Source organism: Staurois parvus, unplaced genomic scaffold, assembly GCF_062004578.1.
Source record: "Staurois parvus isolate SC_StPar_1 unplaced genomic scaffold, SC_StPar_1.0 ptg000315l, whole genome shotgun sequence".
NCBI classification, from domain to species: Eukaryota; Metazoa; Chordata; class Amphibia; order Anura; family Ranidae; genus Staurois; species Staurois parvus.
Window position 1 is genome coordinate 1172114 of NW_028318111.1, and position 27764 is coordinate 1199877.

At 45.9% G+C, this 27764-nt stretch overlaps 1 protein-coding gene across 1 annotated transcript in view; it reads left to right on the plus strand.

Annotated features, from left to right (window-relative positions):
• WNT6 (Wnt family member 6) overlaps positions 1 to 27764 on the plus strand; it is a 197581-nt gene that overhangs the window by 116831 nt on the left and 52986 nt on the right. Inside the window, exon 2 of the mRNA XM_089683575.1 lies at positions 19566 to 19786. Within this exon, the coding sequence (XP_089539701.1) occupies positions 19566 to 19786 (221 nt within the window). The remainder of the gene's footprint in view (positions 1 to 19565; positions 19787 to 27764) is intronic.

Here is a 27764-nt window from a genome sequence, read left to right on the forward strand (position 1 = left end):
GGTCAGTCTACCCCTGTTGATCACTGCAAAGATTTGCCAAGGTTCCTGGATTTACATGGCTGTGTCATCTCTGAACGAGCATCTCAGTCCAGTTAGAAGATGGTGACCCTGGATGATGCCCAAACAGAGATGGCTCTGCCCTTCTCGGTTCTCAGTACAGTTGCGTTTTCCAGTGCGGGCGGCGTGCCATTAGAATTAATGGCACCCGCCTGCGGGTCCGCATTTCTCTGTGCAGGTAGTGCGGCTGCACGGATTTTCGTGCGGATCCGCAGCGGTACCACCCACACAGATGTGAACCGGGGGTCATAGCTTGTGACATCCCAGAAAGTTACAGTTTTACAGTGCAATCACCGGGGGAGAGGAGACTGAGGAAATGCTTCCTCCTGCCTGCAGCAAACTTACTAGACTGGATCTCACCCTAGGTTCACACCTAAGCATTTTCTGTGGCATTTTTGCAGAAACGCACTACAGTCCATTTAACATGATTTCTTATGGGACACGTTCACACCTGTGCGTTTTCACCCGGTGCGTTTTTTGGAAAGGGTCAGGGATTTTTTTGAACACAAAACGTTGTGTTTTTGGTTCTATAGACTTCAATGGGAACGCTGCAGAAAAGCATGCATTGCGTTTTTGCTGCATTTTTGCCGCGTATTTGATGCGTTTTGCATTTAAAATCTGCATAGCAACAAGAAAAATTAAAAAAATGCAAAACGCATCAAAAACACAGCAAAAACGCAACGCAAAACACAATGCAGAAACGCCTCAAACGCAACCTACATAGGTGTGAACCTAGGGTAAGAGAACACTCATTTCCTTACAGGTGGGTGGAGGGGTGGTCTCTGTTAATTATCTGTCTGGTATGTTACCTGGCTGCTAAAAATAGGACTTGTTGGTAATGTAATTATAGGAAGAGATCACATGGCTGCTATTTTTATCCATCAGTGTTTCCAGCAGAAGGCCCCATGCACAGCTCTTCTGAACGCCTTTCTGCTGGCAGGAGAAAATCCACATCAAAGAAGGACCTTGGGCTAGGCTCACATCTATGCAGGTTGCTGCGTTTTTGCGGTGTGTTTTGCGTTTTTGACGCACTCGTGTTTTGCAAGGGGGGGGGGGGTTGGCTAATAGGAAAGTATGACATTTCTTTTCCTGTAGTGTGGCTTGGATGCAACTTTGATGTGACGTTATGCTCATTGGCACTTAAGTAGCATCAAAGTCGCACCGCCATACGCAGCCGCGGATGTCTATCACTGGGTTCCGGCCGGTGATTACACGCCGGCGCCTGGTGATTACTGAGGAGTAAGACTGTTTTGTTTACAAACAGTCTTCCTCCCTGTCAGCTTGGGCACACTGCTCGGGATGGCTGTGCACAGTGGAGCCATCCTGATCAATGTGCTTACAGTGAAGCACACCCCCTAGTAAAACACTCCCAGCACACAGTTAACCCTTTGATCGAACCTCACATTAACCTCTTCCTGCCCAGTGTCAGTGCTGTTTTTTAGCACTGATCACTGTATTGGTGTCACTGGGGATGTCAGTGACACCAAGTTAGTTCCCCCCAGTGCCAGAATGCAGTCCTACTTAATGTCGCTGATTGCCGCCATTACTAGTAGGAAGAAAAAATCCCAGTATCTATACCGCCATTTGTAAACGCTGTAACTTTCACAGAAACCAATTAATTTACACGTATTGGGATTTTTTTTTCGCAAAGACACGGAGCAGAAAACATTTTGGCCTAAATTTCTGACGAAATTTGATTTTTTAAATTTTTTTACTGGTTATGTTTAATAGCAAAAATTCATAAATATTGTTTTTTCTCAAAATTGTCAGTATTTTTTTGCTTATAGCACAAAAAATGAAAAACGCACAGGCGATCAAATACCACCAAAAGAAAGCTCAATAAGTGGGAAAAAAGGCCGTAAATTTCATTTGAGTGCAGCGTTGCATGACCGCGCAATTGTTAGTAACGTAGCAACGTAACCAGGGGCGGACTGACCATTTGGAAACTCGGGCACTGCCCGAGGGCCCGGGGTCACTAGGGGGCCCCATGAGATGCCCCTGGTACCTTTTTTCATAGGCTTTTTTGAGTTTGGGCAAGGACACAAGGGCCCCATGATCACCTATTGCCCGGGGGCCCCATGAGTTGTCAGTCCGGCCCTGGACGTAACACAAAAAATGGCCTGGTCAGGAAGGGGGGTAAATCCTCTGGAGGGCAAGTGGATAAAATCAGTTTTATTGAAAGTACTAATAAATATATCTTTAATTCTATCAGCTATTTGTACTTTAATTCTTGAGAGTAAGTGCGTAAATTGGGACAGGCTTGTAGGGGCCCCAGTGCATAAAACTTAGCCCAAGGGCCCATGATGCTATGAAGGTGGCCCTGTATTCACCCCTTCTGTTTGTCCTGGTGACATATGTCAGGCAGAAAGTGATGGCCAATCCAAAATGTTACAGTTGTCACTTAACAAAGAAAAGAGTGAAAATCTTCCATTGGGGACACGTGTTTGGTGACCCCTTATAGAATTGTTACCATTCATTGACTTTACAATTTTTGCTTTTTGAAAAATGTCCATTGGCAGGGTCAGTTCTTCCTTCTTTTCAATTAAAAGAGGAAAGGAAGGTGTTAACTGCATGTGTGCCACTTCAGCCTATCAGGTGGGTCACAAAAGAAACAGTTCTATGATAGACGTGTTAGTTGAGTGCCAGACCAAAGGTAACAAGAATAGGGCTTTCCATCGAAATTTTAGAGCAGCTCTCTGCCAGCTGAGGTCTACTCTGGAGGAACCTTAGGGTTCCTTCAGAGATTGCTAGGTGTTCCTTGAGCTGTGGCTGATTGACATCCCATTTGATGGTACCTGCATAGTTCTGAGGCCAATGCCACTTGGCAAAGCCAACTACGGGACACCAATGACCATTTGGCTTATTATGAAGGTGCCCTTCTGACCCCCACTGTAAGGGGGGCACTCTTTCCACTGGCCACCAACGTAAAGGGTGTTTTTTTCCTCTAAACTCCAATGAATTGGTTTTAGCAGAGGTTCTTCAAGACCTAAAAATTATTTCAAGAGTTCCTCTAAGGTAGCCTCTCTCAACCTTTTTTTTTACCTAAGAGGAACCCTTGAATTAAAGAGGACGTACACCAACAAATGGAAGCTCTGCCTATCTGCCTCCAAACCTCTCCCCCCCCCCCCACTGCCACATTTGGCACCTTTTGGGGGGGTAGGGGGGAGCGGGTACCTGGTTTTGACAGGTACTCTCCCCCACTTCCGGCTCAGTTTGCTGTTCCCCACCACCACCACCCTCTGGGAAACTCAACAGGTCCAAGAGGACTGCGGCCCATTCACAAAGCACATAATGCACATTAGGAGACCGGTTGTGAAGCCACAAGGCTTCACTGACGGTTTCCCTTAGTCAAGATGGTGGCGCCAGCACCCAACAGCTGATTAAAAAATCAGCTTGGGGTGAGGACATCACCGGACCCCTGGACAGGTAAGTGCCCTACTATTAAAAGTCGGCAGCTACAGTATTTGGGGGCCTGAACTCCTCTTTAATTTTCAAGTCTTGGGAAACTCCTGCTAAAACCAATTCATTGGCGATCAGTGGGAATAATGCCTCTTATGTTGGCTGTCAATATGAAGTATGACCTCCCCTGCCTTACAGTGATGATCAGAGCACTACCCTCACATACAGCTAAATAGGCCATTAGTGTCCTGTAGCTTGCTCTGCCAAGTGCCATTGGCTCTGGAACTACAAAGGAACCATTAAATGAGAGGAAAATCAGTCACAGCTCAAGAAACCTCTGTAGGAACCCTAAAGCTTCTTCAGAGGTTGCTCGAAGTTCCTTGAGCTGTGGCTGATTGACGTCCTATTTGATGACACCTGCATAGTTCTGGGACCAGTGTCACTTGGTCAGTGAGAATAATGCCCCTTACATTGGTAGTCAGTGGGAAGTTTGAGCCCCCCCACTTCCCCTCCCGGCCTTGCAGTGATGGTCAAAAGGCTACCCTTATATACAGCTAAATAGACCATTGGTGTCCTGCAACTGGCTCTGCCAAGGGGTTTTGGCTCTATGAAGGCATCATTAAATGGGAGGGCAATCAGTGACAGCTCAAGGAACCTCTGTAGGAACCCTAAGGCTTCTTCAGAGGTTGCTAGAAGTTCCGTGAGCTGTGGCTGAATGACGTCCCATTTGATGACACCTGCATAGCTCTGGGGCCACTTGGTCAGTGAGAAAAATGCCCCTTACATTTGTAGTAAGTGGGAAGTACAACCCCTCACTTCCCCTCCTGGTCTTGAAGTGATGGTCAGAAGGCTACCCTTATATACAGCTAAATAGACCGTTGGTGTCCTGCAGCTGGCTCTGCCAAGGGCTTCTCGCTCTATGAAGGCACTATTAAATGGGAGGGCAATTAGTCACAGCTCAAGGAACCTCTGTAGGAACCCTAAGGCTTCTTCAGAAGTTGCTAGAAGTTCCTTGAGCTGTGGCTGATTGACGTCCCATTTGATGACACCTTCATAGTTCTGGGGCCACTTGGTCAGTGAGAAAAATGCCCCTTACATTGGTAGTAAGTGGGAAGTACGACCTCCTACTTCTCCTCCCAGCCTTGCAGTGATGGTCAGAAGGCTACCCTTATATACAGCTAAATAGACCGTTGGTGTCCTGCAGCTGGCTCTGCCAAGGGGTTTTGGCTCTATGAAGGCACTATTAAATGGAAGGACAATCAGCCACAGCTCAAGGAACCTCTGGAGAAAGCCTAGGGCTCCATAGAACCCAGTCTGAGAATGGCTGGTGTATAAAAGCATATATAAATATGGGGGTGAAGGAGCTGGAACGGCACAGGCGATAGTTAGACACTGCCAGAAACGGGCTAGGGCATACCGGGAGGGAAAGGGCTGTACTTGGGAGCTTAATCTTCATGGAGTAGTCAAATATTCTAGAAAGTTAAGAGACACATTGCAAGTAAGTCAGTCAGTAAGAAATTGCTTATGGAAAGGAAAAATGCTACAAGCAAGCAATTATTATTTCCTGGTTTTCTGTACGTTTAACTGACATTTGGTGACAGGGTCTCTTTATAGTCCATTAAGTACAAACAGCACAATCCATGGATCTACGGTGACTCGGAATTCCAGCACTTGTAGAGTTACCTGCGAAGAATACAAACAGCAGCTGGAGCTGATGTCTCATTAACGCTTTGTCTGCTGTCTGCCCATCTGTCATGTGCTGTCAGTGTCAGCGCTGGCCTCAGGGATCAGACAGTTTGTATGCATTTTTTAGAGGAAAGGTGACACAAAAAGCAAAAAACGTGAGTATAGAGCGAGGGGGGCAGGCAGACGGTACATTAAAAAAATAAATATCCCCTCCAGTGCAGGATTTTCAGCAGCTGACTGGCAGGTGAACACTCATCACTGAGATCCTAACTTACAAAAAGTTTATCTCGCTTGATAGAGTTTAAACTCCAGGAGGATATTCAGCCTAAAACCAAAAATATATTGCAGCTTACCAATCATTAGATGTAGTGACTGCATTAGATTTCTTTTTTTTAAGGCTCCCCCCCCCCCCTCTGTTCTCACCTGGTGATCTGGCCAGCAATGCACCTCCTGTATTAGAGCGTGCACACTCTGGATGAAGGAGCACAGGAGCCACAGCGGACAGCAGCATTGTCATTCTGGAGGGGAGTATTAGACCGGCCATACATGGGTTGAAATTCAACCAATTTTTCATCCGAAAATCAGACCTAAGTATTATTATTATTATTATACAGGATTTATATTATTATTATTATACAGGATTTATATGGCGCCAACAGTTTGCTCAGAGCTTTACAATATAACAGGAGACAATACAGCAACAATACAGTTCAATACAAGAAGGATAGGAGGGCCCTGATCCTGGGAGCTTACAATCTAGGAGGATAATCGGCTGATTTTCGCTCTGTTAGCAAGTCAATGGCACCGACCGATTCTCGTGATTCCTCCCCTTTTTGCTGATTGGGCATGTTGGAAAATTTGTGAAAAACTACCGATGATGGTCAAATCGTACGATCATTTTTCTGAAAAGAATATGCGCATGAGCCGTGACCTGGAAGGAGCAGAAGTTTTGCCTGTTATATGGGGTGAACTTTATGACTCGGTCGGCCTATTTTGAAATCATTGATGGCACCGTTGGATTACCGAGCGAACAACGTTTTCGATTTTCGGATGAAAAATCGTTCGGAATTTGAAGCATGTATGGCCTGCATTCGTGTATCTAAATTTTCTAGTACATCTAACATATTGAGGCTCCATGCATACTAGCACTTTTTTTTAAGCTCCTAGAAGCTAAATAATGTTATCCTTTGTGTCCGTTCACACTACTTAAGACTAGGTTCACACCTATGCAGGTTGCGTTTGAGTCGTTTCTGCATTGCGTTTTGGCACTTACATTTTTGCCACTTTTTTTGATGTGTTTGATGCGAAAATGCAAAACGCAATGCAGAAACTCCTCAAATGCAACCTGCATAGGTGTGAACCTAGACTTAGTCATGATGACAGCACTGTTTTCTGCAACATTACTTACCCCAGGTTCACACCTAAGTGTTTTGTGTTTTTAATTTTTTACATTTTTGTTGCTAGGCAGATTTAAAATTCAAAACTCCGCAAAAACACACTACATGCTTTTCTGTGGCATTTCCATTGAAGTCTATAGAACCAAAAAAGCAACTTGTTGTGTTCGAAAAAGTCCCTGACCCTTTCCAAAATACGCACCGGGTGAAAACGTGAACCTGTCCCATAGGAAATCATATTAATTGGACTGTACTGCGTTTCTGCAAAAAAACGCTTAGGTGTGAACCTCGGGTAAGGCAGGTAATCTGGAGGCTGGAGTTGGGCCTAGGCAAAGTCACTGGCCTGCAGTGCCAGGCTGGAAGTCTAGTGACTGAAGATGGAGCCAGGGGCAGACTGACAACTCATGGGGCCCCCGGGCAATAGGGGATCATGGGGCCCCTGTGTCCTTGCCCAAACTCAAAAAAGCCTATGAAAAAGGTACCAGGGGCATCTCATGGGGCCTCCAACTGACCCTGGGCCCTCGGGCAGTGCCCGAGTTTCCAAATGGTCAGTCCACCCCTGGATGGAGCCTTTGTGGCAGAAACACGGAGAGGTTCACATCTCAGCCTAGAAGACGGAGGACACCTTATGGTAGAGAAGAGGTACTGCGAGGGGCCAACTCTATATTGAAGGTAAGTATACATCAACTGCGATTTTTTTTAATTTTTTTTTAAAGAACATCTTGGGGACATTTTTCTAAATAAGTTGGACTTAAAAGAAGAACTCTAGCATAAAGCATTTCATTGCAGAATTTGTGATGGAGTTGCTGCCACTAAATCTCACTGTCTGCAGGTTTCCAGTCCCTGAGTTCTGTGGGGTTTTTCAGAGGTGTACGTGTAACCGGCAGTTTGTACTTCCTGATTGTTGCAGCAATAAGCAGAGGTCATTATCCATTGCTCAGGATATGACTAATTGACGAAAAAAATATTGAAGCGCCTATGTGTCTAGACCGGCCTTTGTCAACTAGGGTTCATCCTGAGTAGGGATGAGCCAAAGGTACCTGGGTTCAGTTCAAGGTGGATTCTGCAAATATTGCCAACGTTCAGGTGCTGAATCCAAACCCCTTAAAATTGATGGGAGCTGAATGTTAAAAAAATCAGTAATGGACATTTTCTAGACCAGTGGTCTCCAAACTGTGGCCCTTTGCTTGCCTCTATCCAGCCCTCAGGGTATTATTCCTTCCACTGGCACCAACAAGGAGTCACTATTTCTTCCACTGGCACCAACTATGGGGCATTTTTCCTTCCACTGACACCAATGATGGGGCACAGCTCCTCCCACTGATATAAACAATTAGGTACTATACCTCCAACTAATACCAAGGAGGGGCACTATTCCTTCCTCTGATACCAATGTTGGGGTACTATTCACCCCCCTGATACCAATGATGGGGCACTATTCCTCCCCCTGACATCAATGATGGGACACTATTCCTCCCACTGATACCAACAATGGAGCACTATTCCTCCCACTGATACCAATGATGGGGCACTATTCCTCCCACTGACACCAATGATGGGGCACTATTCCTCTCACTGACACCAACGATGGGGCACTATTCCCCCCACTGACACCAATGATGGAGCACTATTCCTCCACCTAATACCAATGATGGGGCACTATTCCTCCCCCTGACACCAATGATGGGACACTATTCCTTCCACTGACACCAATTATGGGGCACTATTCCTCTCACTGACACCAATGATGGGGCACTATTCCCCCCACTGACACCAATGATGGGGCACTATTCCCCCCACTGACACCAATGATGGAGCACTATTCCTCCCACTGACACCAATGATGGGGCACTATTCCTCCCCCTGACACCAATGATGGGACACTATTCCTTCCACTGATACCAATGATGGGGCACTATTCCTCCCACTGATACCAATTATGGGGCACTATTCCCCCCACTGACACCAATGATGGGGCACTATTCCCCCCACTGACACCAATGATGGAGCACTATTCCTCCACCTAATACCAATGGTGGGGCACTATTCCTCCCACTGATACCAATTATGGGACACTATTCTTTCCACTCACACCAATGATGGGGCACTATTCCTCCAACTAATACCAATGATGGGCACTATTCCTTCCACTGACACCAATTATGGGACACTATTCCTCCCACTGATACCAATGATGGGGCACTATTCCTCCCACTGACACCAATGATGGGGCACTATTCCTCCCACTGACACCAATGATGGGGCACTATTCCTCCCACTGAAACCAATGATGGGGCACTATTCCTCCCACTGATACCAATAATGGGGCACTATTCCTCCCACTGATACCAATGATGGGGCACTATTCCTTCCACTTTTACCAATGATGGGGCACTATTCCTCCCACTGACACCAATGATGGGGCACTATTCCTCCAACTAAAACCAATGATGGGGTGCTATTCCTCCTTCCACTGACTACAAGCACCACGCCATTGTTTTACTCCTGCTGACACTGGGACATTTTCTACTCCCACTGGCCACTCTGGCCCTCCTAAAGTTTAAAATACAGTAAACCGGCCCTTTGTTTAGAAAGTTTGGTGACTCGTATTCTAGACTAACAGGCAAGGGATTGTCAAACGAATGGTGCTGGGTGGATATGTATCAAAACAATAGAATATTTTAAAAATAACATTTAGCAGGGAGCAGGGATTTCCTAATATTTTAAGGACAAAATTAAAGTGGAACGTCACTCTGTCAATCACCATTGACTATTTCTAATCCTGATGCTGCTAGCATTAGTAAATGGATAAGAAAGTATATCATATTTACTTGTTTTAAACTTTTTTTATTATTTCTTCAGTTACTTCCTGGTTTCCATGCCTAAGCAAATTATGTCATACATCCCAGGAGTCTTTAGGAGAGGAGGAGGAGCTTTCTCATCTAAGCACACCCTCCTGCTTGCATGCCTGAGCTAAAGGTAAATGGTTTCCAGGAAGTAAATGCTATATGAATCATCTGCCCTTACTCAAGATGGCCACGATCAGAAATGTTAGGGGGGTGTTTTTGTAAGTGATTTCCCAGTAAAATAAAGCATGGAGGCATGGATGGATGGAGGAGTTTGCGTTGCATATTAAAATGAATGAAATAACGGTTTTGGTTTGTAGTGCTGCCCTGCCCTTGAAGTGGACCATTGGTCTGATGAATAAAACTACAGCAAAACTGAAATTTAGAAAGAAAAAAGATCAATCATTGTCAATGACAGCTTCAGCCGTGTTACTTTCCTGAGTTTTTTGCCTTCCTCTGGATCAACAGTGGGTGTAGGATTAAAACTGTTTTTTTTTCTATGGTTGAACTGGATGGACTATTGTCTTTTTTCAGCCAGACTAACTATGTAACTTCTAATTGTGAACAAAGCAGCCAGGGATTTGTTTCATCTATTCCAGACCCTTATCTTAGATCAGTGGTCGGCAAGCCGCGGCTCGTGAGCCACATGCGGCTCTTTACACACTTTAATGCGGCTCTTCTGTGTGCCGGGCGCCCGCTCCCCTCCCTCCCTCCTCTCGGGCGGCCGCCCCAAAAGTCAGGACTCTGCAGCTAGCCCAGCAATGGGCAAACTACGGCCCGCGGGCCGTATACGGCCCGGCGGACCTCTTAATCCGGCCCGCGGAGCGTGGCAAACATTGGCTGTCAGGATGTAGGCGGGGCAGCGTGACGAACTCCTCTCACAGTCCGCCCTGAAGACCGGAACGGCGCGGGAACACGGCGAGAGGAACGCGCGGAGCAAAGGTAAGTGAATTGACACAATATGGGGAATGAATTACTATAGGGGGGATGAATTACTATAGGGGGGATGAATTACTATAGGGGGGATGAATTACTATATGGGGGATTAATTACTATGGGGGATGAATTACTATGGGGGATGAATTACTATATGGGGGATGAATTACTATGGGGATGAATTACTATATGGGGGATTAATTACTATGGGGGATAAATTACTATATGGGGGATGAATTACTATGGGGGATGAATTACTATATGGGGGATTAATTACTATGGGGGATGAATTACTATGGGGGATGTATTACTATGGGGGATGATGGGGGATGAATTACTATATGGAGGATGAATTACTATGGGGGATGAATTACTATATGGGGGATGAATTACTATATGGGGGATGAATTACTATGGGGGATGAATTACTATATGGGGGATGAATTACTATGGGGGATGAATTACTATGGGGGATGAATTACTATATGGGGGATGTATTTTTAGTTTTAAAAATGTGGCTCTCAAAATAAATTTCAATCGTGGTTTTGGCGAGATTTGGCTCAGTTGAAAAAAAAGGTTGCCCACCACTGTCTTAGATGAATGTCTGGGATAGATGTTAATGTGGGACCTCTACACAGAAATAAAAAATGGCATGGGATTGCCCCTAAAAATACATACCTTTATATTTGATGAGGGTCTGCTATGAATGTCAAGGGGGACTCTAAATTAAAAAAGAACAGCACAGAGACTCCCCAAGAGCAAACCCTATACAATAAACAATGGAAAAAGCTGAAGTTCCCCCCAAACAATCCAAACCAAACCCTTAGGTGAGCATGCAACTTGGGAAGCCAGGAAAGGGAAGGGGTGCCAGCATGCCCCTCCCCATTTTGAACCATACCAGGCCATGTGGCCTTAACATTGGAGGAGCCCCCTGGCTAAACTACCTTGTCCTCGTGTTGATGAAGATAAGGGCCTCCTCCCCACAACCCTGGCTTGGTGGTTGTAGGGGTCTGCAGGTGGGTGCTTAATGGAATCTGGAAGCCAACAGATACCAGTTCCCCTTATATAAATGAGTAGGGACTGATGAACCCAACCTATCCTAACAGCTGCTTTTGCCAAATTACATCATTTGGGCCCCCGACGCTAAAAGTGAACAAAAAGGGCAGGATCTCTCGGGTGAGGTCCTTGGCCAAATACAGCCATGGCTATATTTGTATGTTTGGTCACTGTCATTACCCAGATATGACCATGTGGCCATATTTGGACAATGATCTCAGACCTATCCCCACCCCTTTGGTTGCATGGGACGGTTTCAGGTGACATCACTGGTTGCCAGCACCCGCCGCTTGCTTATCCAAGAATGACAGGAAGCTGTCAAAGAAAGTAATGATGGAAATACCACTACTAAGCATAAGATTAAGCTCCTGCCAAAGAGATAAAAAGTCTGGTATCTGAACGCGTGCCCAACCAGCCAAAGTTTGGTCGCTGAGGCTGCTAGAAATTCCTTGAGAAGGTTCATTGGTGACCTGATCTTCTACCTACTCTGACAATGTAGCTACACTAATGTGAGGAGACACCACAATTTTATTGGCTGCACTTCTTTTCTGTTCTTATTCATTTAATTTCAACTGTATTGCTTGCTCACAGCAGGAGAGTGTAAAAAATGATCAACCCAGGGTGTCAGATATGCTAGGTATGCCAAACTATTTATACTTAGACATTCTACAATTTAGCAATCACATTAATGTACTGTGAACTGTAGATATAATCATTTATAGCAGAGGTTCCCTGGGACCACAAAATATTTCAGGGGTTCCTTGGGGATAAAAAGGTTGAGAAAAGTCTGTTCCAGACAAACCCATTTTGACCAAGGTTGGACTGACCATTCGGACACTTGGACACTGCCCGAGGGCCTGGGGTGAGTAGGAAGCCCCATGAGATGCCCCTGGTACCTTTCATAATCTTTTTTTGGGAATGGTTTGAGTGTGGGCGAGGAAACAGGGGCCCCATGATCCCCTATTGTCCGGGGGGCCCATGAGTTGTCAGTTCATGTCAGGAATCTGGGTATGACCAGAAATGTGTGGACTGACACAGGGAAACGCAGGCTTACGGTATAGTATAAACAATACAATTTATTAAAGACTAACAATACATAAACACAGTGCAAAACATAACACAGTGCAACAAACCAAACCTCCAACAAACAACCATACATACAACACTAAACGTAGTCGGGCAGGCCGGGTCGGTAGCAAACGGGCAAACAAGGTACCAGGAGCAGGCGGGAGAGTGGTCAGGACTAGCCGAGGTCAGTACAGGCAGAGTTCGTGCAGAATCAGGATAGAAGCAAGCAGGATCAGGATACCGGGGCCAAGCGAAACAGTACAACAAGGCACTGACTGCAGATCTGGCCATTCCTTAAATACACCTCCTGCAATCAGCCTCAGGTGATGGCTGATTGCAGGAGTGAGCTTCTGGTTGCTGAGAGCACCCGCTGGCTAGCCCAGGTACTGCAGCCCACAAGGCAGGTGAGTCCCACCACCATTGGCGAGTCCATTCCTGACAGTCCGCCCTTGGTTTTGACCATCTATGTTTGGGCTTCCTTCTTAAGTGCCCTTGAAGGTAATTCTCTTTCTGTGTATCCAGAACTGGATCCACTTCTGTCTTACCTATTTAACTTCAACCATCTGCCAGGCTCACTTACTTTCCAAATTTCAGAAGAATAATTAGAAGGATGTGTAGAATTAGGGACTTTTGGGTATATAAGAATTGGGGGTCAGAACCATCAATTTACCAGTCTGGCAGAACTAGGTTTTCTTGCCAACGGCATAAAGGTATATGACTGCAACCAGCTAAAGAATATGATTATTGCCAACATGTCACTTACAATCTGTGAGTGGGAAATGTTTAGCACTTTACCGCAGAGCAGTGCTTTATCCTGTCCTCATTTCCTCTCCACAATTCATGCCTTGTGCATATTCACACATTGGTCCTACATGCCAACTGTCCTGGATTTGCCAGGACAGTCTCTCATCTTGTACTTTCAATGCTGTATCCCGGGCCATGTCCTGCGACCACAGCATCAGCCTTATTTCATTTACTGCCCATGCATGAAGGCATTCATTGCAGGAATAAGGGCTGCAAATTAGTGACCCCCCCACAGGACCAACCCATGATGCATATATAGAGGTAGGGTATATGTGGAATCGACCAGTAAAGTAGACATGGTAGGCAGTCCCTGCATGTAGAGGAGGGTTTTGAGTAGGACCAACCCATAAAGTGGCCATGATGGGCAATTTCTGCATATATACAGGTACGGTCTGTGTGGAATCAACCAGTAAATTGGGCATGGTGGGAGATCCCTGCATATTTAGCGGTGAAGTCTGAGTAGGATCAGCCCATAAAGTGGCCATGATAGGCATTCTCTGCATATTTAGAGTCGGTCTGTGTGAGATGGAGAAGTAAAGTAGGAATAGTGGGCATGGTGGGAGATCCCTGCATATTTAGAGGCGAAGTCTGAGTAGGATCAGCCCATAAAGTGGCCATGATAGGCATTCTCTGCATATTTATAGGCAGGTCTGTGTGGGATGGAGCAGTACAGTGGGCATAGTGGGTGATTCCTGTAGATTTAGAGGTGAGGTCTGCATAGGACCAACCCATAAAGTGGTAGTGATGGGCAGTCTCTGCTTCTATAGAGGCAAAGTCTGTGTGGGCTGAACCAGTAAAGGGTGCATGGTGGGCAATCCCTGCATATTTAGAGGTGGGTTCTGGGCAGGACTAACCCATAATATGGCCATGATGGGCAGTTTTTGCAAATTTAGAGGCAGGTCTGTGTGGGATGGACCAGTAAAGTGAGCATAGTGGTCAATCCTTGCATATTTAGAGGCGAGGTCTGCATATGGCCAGCCCATAAAGTGACCTTGATGGGCATTCTCTGTATATTTAGAGGCAGGTCTGTGTGGGATGGAGCAATAAAGTGGGAATGGTGGCCGATTCCTGCATATTTAGAATCAAGTTCCGCATAGGACCAACCCATAAAGTGGTCATGATGGGCAGTCTCTGCATCTATAGAGGAGGGGTCTGTGTGGAATCAACCAGTAAAGTGGGCAATCCCTGCATATTTAGAGGAGGGTTCTGGACAGGACCAACCCATAATATGGCCATAATTGGAAGTTTTTTAGAGGCAAGGTCTGTGTGGGATGTTCCAGTAAAGTGGGCATGGTGGCCGATCCATGCATATTTAGAGGCAATGTCTGCGTAGGACCAGCCCTTAAAGTGGCCATGATGGACATTCTCTACATATTTAGAGTCGGTCTGTGTGAGATGGAGAAGTAAAGTAGGAATAGTAGCCAATTCCTGCATACTTAGAGGAGAGTTCTGGGCAGGACTAACCTATAATATAGTCATGATGGGCAGTTTTTGCAAATTTAGAGGCAGGGTCCTTGTGGGATGGACCAGAAACTGGGCGCAGTGGCTGATCCCTGCATATTTGGGGTTGAGGTCAGTGTAAGACCAACCCGTAAAGCGGACATGGTGGGGTCTGTATGGAATCAGCTGATAAAGTGGGCATGGTGAGGTCAGTGTAAGACCAACCCATAAAGTGGGCATGGTGGGGTCTGTGTAGAATCAGCTGATAAAGTGGGCATGGTGAGGTCAGTGTAAGACCAACCCATAAAGCGGACATGGTGGGGTCTGTGTGGAATCAGCCAGTAAAGTGGGCATGGTGGGGTCTGTGTAGAATCAGCCAGTAAAGTGGGTATGGTGAGGTCAGTGTAAGACCAACCCATAAAGTGGGCATGGTGGGGTCTGTGTGGAATCAGCCAGTAAAGTGGGCATGGTGGGGTCTGTGTGGAATCAGCCAGTAAAGTGGGTATGGTGAGGTCAGTGTAAGACCAACCCATAAAGTGGGCATGGTGGGGTCAGTGTGGAATCAGCTGATAAAGTGGGCATGGTGAGGTCAGTGTAAGACCAACCCATAAAGTGGGTGGGGTCTGTATGGAATCAGCCAGTAAAGTGGGCATGGTGGGGTCTGTATGGAATCAGCTGATAAAGTGGGTATGGTGAGGTCAGTGTAAGACCAACCCATAAAGTGGGTGGGGTCTGTATGGAATCAGCCAGTAAAGTGGGCATGGTGGGGTCTGTGTGGAATCAGCCAGTAAAGTGGGCATGGTGGGGTCTGTGTGGAATCAGCCAGTAAAGTGGGTATGGTGAGGTCAGTGTAAGACCAACCCATAAAGTGGGCATGGTGGGGTCAGTGTGGAATCAGCTGATAAAGTGGGCATGGTGAGGTCAGTGTAAGACCAACCCATAAAGTGGGTGGGGTCTGTATGGAATCAGCCAGTAAAGTGGGCATGGTGGGGTCTGTTTAGAATCAGCCAGTAAAGTGGGCATGGTGAGGTCAGTGTAAGACCAACCCATAAAGCGGACATGGTGGGGTCTGTGTGGAATCAGCCAGTAAAGTGGGCATGGTGGGGTCTGTGTGGAATCAGCCAGTAAAGTGGGTATGGTGAGGTCAGTGTAAGACCAACCCATAAAGCGGACATGGTGGGGTCTGTGTGGAATCAGCCAGTAAAGTGGGCATGGTGGGGTCTGTGTGGAATCAGCTGATAAAGTGGGCATGGTGAGGTCAGTGTAAGACCAACCCATAAAGTAGGCATGGTGGGGTCTATGTGGAATCAGACAGTAAAGTGGGCATGTGGGTGGTTTTTGCATATGTAAAGGCAGGGTCTGGGTTGGACCAACCCATAAATTGGCCATGAATTGGGCTAACACCCAACTGGAAAGTAGGCAGATGAACTGTGTCCTATGGACAGAGTTAATAGTGTCTGCAGGTCTGGGACCATAATGTTGGTAAGCATGAGTAGTGATGAAAGTACTACTGAAAAGTTTGATCAGCTGTGGTCCCAAATAATGCTGTCAGCCCTGCTCAGTTTTCTACTCCTGAACTACAGTACACCTACCCCTCTCTTCCTTTCTTTATCAGAAGGAGGAGGTGTTCTGTAGTCCGGCAGGGGAAAACCGAGCAAGCGTTTGAGGTTTCAGTACAGCAGAGACATTGGGGTTTATTTACTAAAACTGGAGAGTGCAAAATCTGATGCAGCTCTGCATTGAAACCAATCAGCTTCCAGGTTTTATTGCCAAAACTTAATTGAACAAGCTGAAGTTAGAAGCCAATTGGCTGCCATGCACAGCTGCACCAGATTCTGAGTGCTCCAGTTTTAGTAAATCTCCTCCCACTGTGTTATCAGTTCAAATAGGAATGTAGGAGCTCTCTGGATTTCTGGCAGATCAGGTGTTTTCTGTACTTGAAATGTGCAATGTGTTGTAGAGATGGACTGGATGTGTGTTTTTTTTTCGTTTTGCCCAGACATACCCTCTACACCAAGCACAGACAAGAAATGTTTAGAATGATCTAATTTAGGAGATCATCTCTCTAAGCAAATAGATCTCAATGATTCATCATCATAAGCCAAAACCCATTTAAAACAAAATGCAGTTGTAACACGGCTCAAATGATCTGATGCGGTCACATGGAGAAAACAATGGCTGGACCGTTGGGACAGGGAAAATATTGCTTTGTGTTGATATATTCCGCTAATATTATTGCACTGCTCCCAAATAATACAGCGCTCTGTCTGGTTTGTTGTGCTTTCCTCCGTTCACAGAGGAGAGGCGGGGCGGGGTGTCGGGGCGAGGAGGAGAAGAGACAGCGGGGATCGCTGTTCCTCCGGCCGCAGAGATCGGAGGTCCTTTGGCAGCGTGCACGATAGTAAAACACTGGCCAGCTTGTAAAGAACATTCCAAAAGATACAATAAAAAAAAAGTTTAGATTCCTTTTTTTTTTTTAAAAGGTAAAATAGCTTTACCATAATGATTGCTAACTGCCTATAGAGGAGACTTGCCAAGAGTAAGGATGGGCCAACTTGTGAAGAATTTGATCGGCTGTAGTTTGGGCAAACTTTTTAAAAAATCGTGGAACCTCCGTAATTCTGAAAAATGGAAGTTCAATTCAGGAGAATGAAAATCCAAACGCATATTACAGGGCGGCAGATGGTTTGGGAAGCTCCTGGCATGACTCAAGCTCTGGAGATGACGAAAAAAAAAGATGGTCCATGTAAAAATGTTACCAGGAACAAGATAGAAGGGTGGGAGCTGGAGATACCGGTGGTCAAGTTAATATATCACAATCATATATATATGATCCATTAAAAGCCCCCCTGCCATGCCGATTACCCTCCCTGCCCACATCTAATTCTCCCAGTTGTCTGGGCCCCGTACAGCAGGACTGGTCAGCAATGTATTTACCACAAGACAAACAAGGCATTTGCCTAGGGTGGCAATTTTTAGGGGGGCAGCACCGCTCCCCGGAAGAAGGGACCTGGAGATCAGCGACGGACTGAGTTATGCAGGGCCACCATCTGAGGGGTACCACTGGTTCTCCTGTAGGTTGCCTGAACAGCAAGAGGATTGGTGTGGTGGGGGAGGGCAGTTGCAGAGCGATGCACTGTGTATCTCTCCCTCCAGCAGCTAAAAGCCGGTTTCTCCCCCTCTCCCTCCTGCCGGCTTTCTGCTGCTGGAGGGAGAGACAGACCTGACCGGATGGAGGGGGTTCCCTGGTTTTCCAGAGTGGCTGCTGAGCTCCTTTCCCCACCCGCACTCAGAGCCAGGACCAGGGGACAGCCTGGAGCAGGGAGAGGAGAAGTGGTGGAGAGGAAAGAGTCAGGAGGAGGTGAGCTGTGTTGTTTTCTCTGGGCTCTCCCTCCTGTTGTCCATCCAGCACATGAGACAGGATCACTGATAGATCGTATGGGACTGTATACACACAGTATGATTACCAACCCCTACCCACATTTCCTGCTGCCCCAGGATGAGCAGCCCTTGGAGGAGGTAGGGGGTGGTAATTATACTGTGTATATACAGTCCCATACGATCTATCTGTGATCCTGTCTCATGTGCTGGAGGGATGACAGGAGGGAGAGCCCAGAGAACACAACACAACTCACCTCCCCCCGGCTCTTTCCTCTCCAGTTTTTATAGGAAGTGTAATGAGGATTTGGGGGGGGGGTATTTTCTAGGAGGAATGGGGGGAATAGAGAGAGAGGGTGGAAGAAGGAGAGAGAGAGGGAGGGAGAAGGAGAGAGGGAGAGGGAGAGAAAGAGAGGGAGAGAGAAGGAGAAAGAGAAGGAGATGGAGAGGGAGAGAGAAGGAGAGGGAAAGAGAGAGAGAGGGAGTGAGAGAGAGAGGGGGGAGAGAAGGAGAAAGACAAGGAGATGGAGAGAGAGAAGGAGACGGGGGGACAGAAGGAGAGGGAGAGAAAGGGGGAGAGAAGGAGAGGGAGAGAGAGAAGGAGATGGGGGGAGAGAAGGAGAGGGAGAGAGAGGGGGAGAGAAGGAGAGAGAGAAGGAGACGGGGGGAGAGAAGGAGAGGGAGAGAGAGGGGGAGAGAAGGAGAGGGAGAGAGAGAAGGAGAGGGAGAGAGAGAAGGAGAGAGAGAGAGATAATCATATACATACACACACTTAATGAACTCTCTCGATCTCTCATGGGGGTGGGGGGGGGCACAATTTTTGTATTGCCTAGGGCAGCACAAGACCTGAATACACCACTGAGAAAGGTGTTACCCCCTTATCCATTGCCCTGCCTCTAGATATCCTCAGTCTGATGTCCAGCTATTCATCTAAGCCTAGGTCATTTTGGACCCACCCCCAATCTTTGAAAAGACAGTAAAAGAAGAAGCCATGCAGTGATGAGCTCATCTTTCTGTCACTCTGTGCTCTCCTCCTATCAGCAATCTTCTTGTCAGCACTTGATCCGATTGGCTCTTTGTGCTGCTTCTCACACACACCCTGCTGCACAGGGACTGCAAGAGGCTGATATCGGGTCACATTCAGGTACTTGCACTGCTGGTATTTTAAAAACTTTTAGAGCTGTGTTCATGATTACAGAGTTGCATTAATCTGTGTCTTTTATTTTTTTTTTTTTTCCAAGAAATTTTTATTGAGATATGAAAGGCATAACAAGTCATAAACAAATACGGATCGCAGTCCGCGCAAGTCTTTAAGCATGTTCTCCCGTAACGCAGACGGGTTCAGGACATATAAGTAAATCGTAGCACAACCTGAAATAATCTGTGTCTTTTATATGTGCCTAGAGTTTAGTTTCAACTTGTTGCTTTGCCCTACATGGGCACTACTATGGCACGATCAGCACGCATCTCATTTTTTGTCTTTCTTTTACGGATTTGGCAGGGCAGTTGGAAGCCCCCTGGTGATGGACCCCAATAGCATATGTCGCAAAACCAAGCGCCTAGCGGGTAAGCAGGCGGAGCTCTGCCAGACTGAGCCGGAGATCGTCAACGAGGTGGCTAAGGGCGCCAAGATGGGAGTGCGCGAGTGTCAGTACCAGTTCAGGTCACGGCGGTGGAACTGCACCGGTCACAACAAGTACTTTGGAAAGATCCTTCAGCAAGGTAAGCACATGTCATCACCACCCCTGAGAGGTGTCAACAATGAGGATTAGGAAACGAGCCAAGTTGCAGGTCGATGGTGTTAATTAGCAGCAAGGTAGAACTCAACATTATTTATTAGGGAGTTCGATGTAGCCCTGAGCTAGAATAATTCAAACTCTTTTTGCAGTGCTTGTTATCGTGCTTTCATGTTATCATAATTAAGGGCTAGAAGAGCCAGCGATGACATGAGATATCTGCGGCACATAAAATGATATTGAGGTGAGAAATGTCACCACAAGATGAATGAAGATGTCATGATATATTTAATCTTGTGCATTTACAGCAGATGTCGGCCAGTGGCACACTAGCAATCCTGTCACTGGTGACAACTCAATAGTAATCCTACCTCTGGTGACAACTCAACTTTCTACCATTCCATGTGTAGGATGAGAGCAGGTCAAGACCCCGTTGGTGAACCGAATGGCAGAGGTGCCCAGTGTGATGTGTTTAAGGATGAGTCAGAGTCACCAAGTTTGGCAAACTTCGAAAAGTTTTATTTCACCAAAAGAAAAACTATAACTTGCCACTTGCACATTTTATGGTGATACAGTGATGTTTGACATTTCTCAGTTTATTGGCCCACTTAAGTGTGTCCGTGTGAGTTGAAATACTTTTCTCTCTTTCTACTGCTACTCACATAATGAAAAGCCTAGGCATTTGGTTGTGTGACCTTTGCTGAAAGGAAGGTGAAATTTAGAGTGGCTGATGCTCTACTTGATATCATGTGACCAGATGCCTAGGCATCTATGTGACCAGCACGGGAGGGAGCACTAGCTCATATTTCAAACCTTCTATTAGTCTATCCCAGCCTTTCTCAACCAAGGTTTTGTGGAACACTAGGATTCTTCCAGAGGTTGCTAGGGGTTCCTTGGGGAATTTTTGACTCTCAGTTAAGCAACCACTGACACCAGTGATTGTTCCAGGTATCAATGAAAGCTGATATATGGAACAATCTTCCCAATGTCCACCAATATATGGAGCATTATTTCCATTGATCACTATGTAAGGAGCATTCTCTCCAATGACCACCAATATAATGAACACTCTTTCCACAGACCACCAATGTAAGGGACATTCTTCCCAATGACCACAGATGTAAGGGACATTCCCACTGATCAGACCAACAATATCGGGAGATTTCTTCACACAGATTACCAATATAAGGGGCATTCATCCTAATGAGCACTAATGTAGGAGACATTATTCCCACAGACCAACAATATAAGGGGCATTCATCCTTATGACTACCATTGTAAGGGGCATTCTTCCCAATGACCATCAATGTAAGGAACATTCTTCCCAATGATCACCAATATCCACCAATATATGGAGCATTTTTTCCATTGATCAACATGTAGGAAGCATTCTTCCCAATGACCACCAATGTAAGGAGCACTCTTCCCAATGACCACCAATATAAGGAGCACTCTTCCCAATGACCTCCAATGTAAGGGACAATCTTCCTAATGACCACAGATGTAAGGGTCATTCCCACTGATCAGACCAACAATATTAGGAGATTTCTTCCCACAGACCACCAATGTAAGGGGCATTCATCCTTATGACCACTAATGTAAGGGGCATTCTTCCCAATGACCACCAATGTAAGGAACATTCTTCCCAATGATCACCAATGTAAGGAGCATTCTTCTCACTGATCACCAATGTAAGGAGCATTCTTCTCACTGATCACCAATGTAAGGAGCATTCTTCTCACTGATCACCAATGTAAGGAGCATTCTTCTCACTGATCACCAATGTAAGGAACATTCTTCCCAATGATCACCAATGTAAGGAGCATTCTTCTCACTGATCACCAATGTAAGGAGCATTCTTCTCAATGAACAGCAATGTGAGGGGGTCCTTCTTGCACTAATAGTCATGTAAAGGAGGATTTCACTGACCACCAATATAAGTTGGCTCTTTGAACACTGGTCACAAATGTAAGGGTGCACGTTGATATTGACCATCAGGCAGGCATCTCTACACTGACCACCAAAGTAACAGTAAAAAATATCAATATCTGCTATCATTAAGTGTCGATTATTATTCTTTTTAATCCATTATTATTGCTGGAAATAATTGTGTCATATAGAGCAGCCCCGGGAGTTAAATACACTAGGTTTACCAGATTATTTATTCTATTATTTATTATTATATCGCAGCTTACTGGTCATGCTAATGTACCACATGCTTTAGATATAATAATTATGAGCATTGGGTTCCCTGAGATCTGAGAGTTATTTCCAGAGTTTCCCCATGTTATAAAGGCTGAGTAAATCTGATCTATCATTCTAGTGAGTCTGTTAATATAGCTTGGATAGAGTCATCATTAAAGTTTTACTAAACCAAAACAATAAAATCAGTCTGTATTTGCAGTAAAGCATGCTTGTTATAGGGTTAATCCTCTGCATTGTGTTAGTCAGCTGTTTGATCCTGTCTTCTCTCATCCTCCCCTTCTTCTACTGTCTCCAATCCATCTGCTGATAGAAAAGGGCCTTGGTGGCAAGTTGCACATGCTTAGTTCGGTGTATTTTTCGAGAGTTTTATTTTTGCATGTGATCAACACAGGGACAATCAGCACTGTCCAGACAGAGGGTCGGGGGTTATGCAGCCTCCTAGGACAGTCAGAACAGAATGAAAACTTTAACCAGCGCTAACCAGTGCTCTGCTGGACACTGAAAGAGATCACAAGACTGCTATATACTGCTGATGAGAAAAGTTATTTAACCATTTATATTTACTAATATAATTGTATTTCCATGTTCTGTGTACTGTGGGAGACCAGATATAGTGAATGCAGGGTCCGGGGAGAGTGGATATAGTGAATGCAGGGTTTAGGTAGAGCAGATGCAGTGAATACAGGGTCCGAGGAGACCGTATATAGTGAATGCAGGGTCCTGGGAGAGCGGATATAGTGAATGCAGGGTCCGGGGAGACCGGATATAGTGAATTCAGGGTCCAGGGAGACCGGATATAGTGAATGCAGGGTCCAGGGAGAGCAGATATAGTGAATGCAGGGTCCGGGGAGACCAGATATAGTGAATGCAGGGTCCAGGGAGAGCAGATGTACTGAATGCAGGGTCCGGGGAGAGCAGATATAATGAATGCAGGGTCCGGGGAGATCAGATATAGTGAATGCAGGGTCCGGGGAGAGTGGATATAGTGAATGCAGGGTCCGGGGAGAAAAGATATAGTGAATGCAGGGTCCGGGGAGACAAGATATAGTGAATGCAGGGTCCAGGGAGAACAGATGTAGTGGATGCAGGGTCCGGGGAGAGCAGATATAGTGAATGCAGGGTCCAGGGAGAGCAGATGTAGTGGATGCAGAGTCTGAGGTTTAGTAACACTTTAAGGGACAACTTGGCTTTTGTTTAAAAAATAGATCTACATTGCTGCTCTAGAAATGCTTTTGTCATTTAATATTGGTATCCATCTAAAATCACAAAAAGAGAGCCTGCACTGGCCTCATGCACCACCTTTGGCACCACTTTATTTAAAAAATAAATAAATAAATAAAATTCACAAAAGTTCTAAAATAACAGACATAAAGCAAAATAGAAGAGACATAAAATAATAATCCATCAGGCCCCATAGACAGGACCTCCTCACATCTTTATCAGATACATGTGTGATAATGATATTGTCAAACTGACAGCTTGGTCCTGCAGATTACACAGGAATATCGGGGTTCTCCCAGTGTAACCAACGGCACTCCAATGTGACAACCGCCGACTCTGTATTTGGAGCTCTGTACACTCCTAATAAACAGAGCACAGCTCCTGAATGTCACAGAATTCTGATGATTACACAGTGAGAGCTGCATTCTCCCTGTGTAATCTGCAGGACTGAGCCACCATTGTGACAGTTCAGGTGCTGCTCTGCATTCATTTATGTATGAAAGCTTGTATTGAATTGTTTATTCATCTAGTAGGTTTAAAGGTCCTTTAGCCTTATCCATCCCTACCGCCATCTTGTTTTTTATTGTTTTATGAAATAAAAGTTACAAAACGTAGCCTCTGGGCATTCCCCGGCTCAAACAAAAAAAACAGACAATCACATTAACCCCCGTAGTCCAGACCAACCCGAACAATCCTCAGTGTTGATGGCAGGAGTATACTCGGTGGGATTGGAAACAATCAGAAACAGAAATTTGGAAATATTCAAGAAATACCCTTAGAGAGATCAGGTACCTAATGAGTATATTGGACCATATTATTATTATTATTATTATACAGGATTTATATTATTATTATTATACAGGACTTATATAGCACCAACAGTTTGCTCAGCGCTTTACAATATAAAGGGAGACAATACAGCAACAATACAGTTCAATACAAGAGGGTTATGAGGGCCCTGCTCCTGGGAGCTTACAATCTAAGATCACAAAGAGTACGGAGAATAAGTGCCCCACTACTTCCTCCCACAAAGGGGTTGGGTATGGCCAGGGGCGGACTGACAACTCATGGGGCCCCTGGGCAATAGGGGATCATGGGGCCCCCGTGTCCTCGCCCACACCCAAAAAAGCCTATAAAAAGGTACCAGCGGCATCTCATGGGGCCCCCTACTGACCCCGGGCCCTCGTGCAGTGCCCGAGTGCTCAAATGGTCAGTCCGCCCCTGGGTAAGGCAGGAAGGGGACATATAATGGAGACCCCAGACAACAACCCTTCACCAATCTCCCACCATGTAGGGATATTTATGTAGGGTTGAGCATGAGATTAAGCAAAAACGACACGCCGCTCTTCAGCATTGGCAGTAGAGGAATATTCCAACCAGATATCCCAAAGTTTATGAAATTTATTTGGGCAACCTCGGGAGGGGTATGTCATTTTATATTGGGGAATTACTGCGTTGACCTGCTTCTCCCAATGGTTTAAGGTGGGAGGGCTATCAGATTTTGCAGGTCAACACAGTGGCCTTCCTAGAATAAAAAGGAGTAAACTTAGTAATATTTTGGAAGCCCTAGAGAAAGCCAGCTGGTCGACCAGACACAGTAGGCAAACTGATACCGTTGAGGGGACAGAAATTGTGGTGACCAAGCAAATGAAGCATCCGTTCAAAATGTTTGAATAAGGGGGCAGGACCAAAAAAATCTGGAAGAAGTTCACAGGGGAGTCTCCACACCTTCAACAGTTTGGCTTTATGGTATGGTAAATTCTATGGAGGCACTGCGTGGTGAAGTATGCCATATTAAGTATTTTGAACTGAATTAGCTTGTAGCTACCAGGTGGGAAAAGGGGTATTCCCAAATGTCTTCCCAATCTTCCCCATCCTGCTTCGGCACCTCCGCCCACCACCTCTGTTGAAGGGACTCAAAACCAGTATAGATGGAGGGCAGAATAGCTTTATAGACTGCGGATAGAGGTTTAGTTAGGTCATCAGCCCATAGTAGGGTCTCCATATCGTCAGGAAGTATATGGAGTGTGTCAGCCTCAAATTGCGAAGAGTAGGCATGGCGCAGTTGCAGGAATCATAAAAGCAAAGAATTTTGGAGGACATGGAGTTGTTTCAATTTATCAAAGGTGATAATATTACCTCTGTCACAGATATCTGTCAAATATTTAATCCCCCTAAAGGCCCAAAGAGAGGGGTCTGGGATGCAGAGAGTTGCGGGTTGAACCATAGGGAAGTATATGGCAACCAGGAGGTGGAGGCCAGAGGGGCCGGAGGGACGACAAGTTTCTAGACCCAGATTACAGCCTTCATGAAGACTGTGAGGCGATGAAATGGGAGTCTAGGACCACGATAAGAGCTTTGTGTGAGCCAAGGAAAGAGGCTTCGAGGACCACTGATGCATTAGTGTCGTTAGTGCTGACCCAATTATGTGCATGAGTGAGTAAGGCCACCAAGAAATATTTGTACAGATTTGGATACGCCAGGTCTCCTTGCGTCCAAGGCCAACAAAGTATTTTTTTTACCAAATCTCAAGGGGCAAGCTCTCCAAATAAATGAACTTATTAGAGAGTGGAGATGACCAAAAAATGTTTTGAGGATCCAGATCGGAGAATGCCACAAGGCATATAGTAACACAGGCAATACTTTCATTTTGACTAGATTTATACACCCGATTATGGTGAAGGGGAGATTATCCCAGGCCCTTAGCCTCTGCCTAATGGTCTGCACAGCTGGTTCTAAATTTAATCGGCAAATGTCTTGCACGTCAGGGGAAATAATGCCCAAATGCTTCATGGAGGTAGTCCACTGTAGGGGGAGGTCTGGGTCAGCAAAATTAGCGATTTGTCCCTGTTAGTGTGGAGCCCAGAATAAGTGGCAAAGGTGGAGAAAGCCTCCTGCAATGATGGGACTGCATCTTGCAAAAATAGTACTAGGTCATCCACATATAATGCCAATTATTCAGTGATATTAGCTACACATATATCCATCACTTTGTCAGACTGACAGAGCCTCTCAGCAAGTGGTTTCATGGCAAGCGTGAACAGTGCAGGGGCGAGAGGGCACCCCTGCCGTGTCCTGCCTTGGATCTGAAAGCAAGGGGAAAGCTCCCCCACCAGTCTGATCCTCACAACAGAGAACCTTAAAGCAGCCAAATCCATTTCTGGAATACTGGGCCAAAGCCAAAGTAGTTCAGTACCTCACCCATGTACCTCCGGGAGACCGAATCAAAGGGCTTCTCAATATCCAAGGCTACCAGTATTCTGGTGGTATAATCCTCAAAAGGGAGCTGCAGGTGGGTACATACCCTTCTCAAGTTGATGTCGGTTGATTCACCCTGCATAAACCTGGTTTGGTCAATATTAATTAAAAAGGGAAGAACCTTCATAAGGACGACTGCCAAAACCCTGGTCAATATTTTGAGGTCATAATTTAATAGGGATATAGGCCTGTAGGAGGCACAATGATGTGGATCTTTGCCTGGGCTGGGAATCAGGACAATGCCTGATACATGGATGGTGGCAGGTCATCTTGATTCCAGACAGGCCAAGAACAACTGTTGTAGTATAGGTGCTATAAGGGAGTCAAGCTCCTTGTACCACTCCCCAGGGAAACCATCTGGGCCTGGAGATTTGTTGTTAGGAAAGGAAAAGATGGCAGTTTCTATTTCCAGGGGGGATATCGGAGCCTCCAAACTCTCCACCTCCTCATGCAAAACTTTTGGTAAAGAAAGTGAGGTCAACAAATCATTAAAGGCATCGTCTAGGGCTACCCCTGAGTCAGTGTACAGGGAGCTAAAATAGTTGTTCCAATCGGATCTCTGAGGGAACCATGGTACTAAGGCCTGTTGACATAATCAGTTCTGGAACCACTGTTTGGTAACATGGGTCTGCCACTAGATTTGCCAGACGTTTTCCATTCTTATCCCCAACTCAAAGAGCTTGCCAGCAAAATTTTTAAGGTCGGAATGAGTCAAATGGATCTGCAGTTCCTGTCTAGCCTGTTACCAGAGAAAGTGTCGGCGGAGCGCGCGCCGCATAGGCAGCAGCTACCTCCATTTCTGCCCCCTCCAGCTGGCCGGTGAGAGAAATATGATCTCTGAGTGACGTTCTATGGCAGAAATATATTCACCTCGAGACATGGCCTTAAAAGCCTCCCACACCATTGAAAATGAAGCAGAAGACTCATTATCATCCCAGTAACTGGAAAGATTTGAAGACACAACTTCCTGTACCTTGGGGTCCTGTATCCAGCACGGGGCTAGCTTCCAGCAACCAGGGTCTTTCCACCCCCCCACCCCCAGAACCAATGCTAGGGGGGAGTGGTCTGAGAGATAAGCCGGAATGTAGGAGACTGAGTCCACCTGGGCTAAAACAGGAGTAGTACCAAATACCTAGTCCTTTCTAGATCCAGACCTGTGAGCAGCAGACAGATGAGAACAGAATTGACTTGACAAATTTTGATTAAAAATAAAACAACGACTTCAGCCAATCAGATGCAGTCTTTATTCAGGTATTCTGACAGCCCTGGCCTAACTGAAT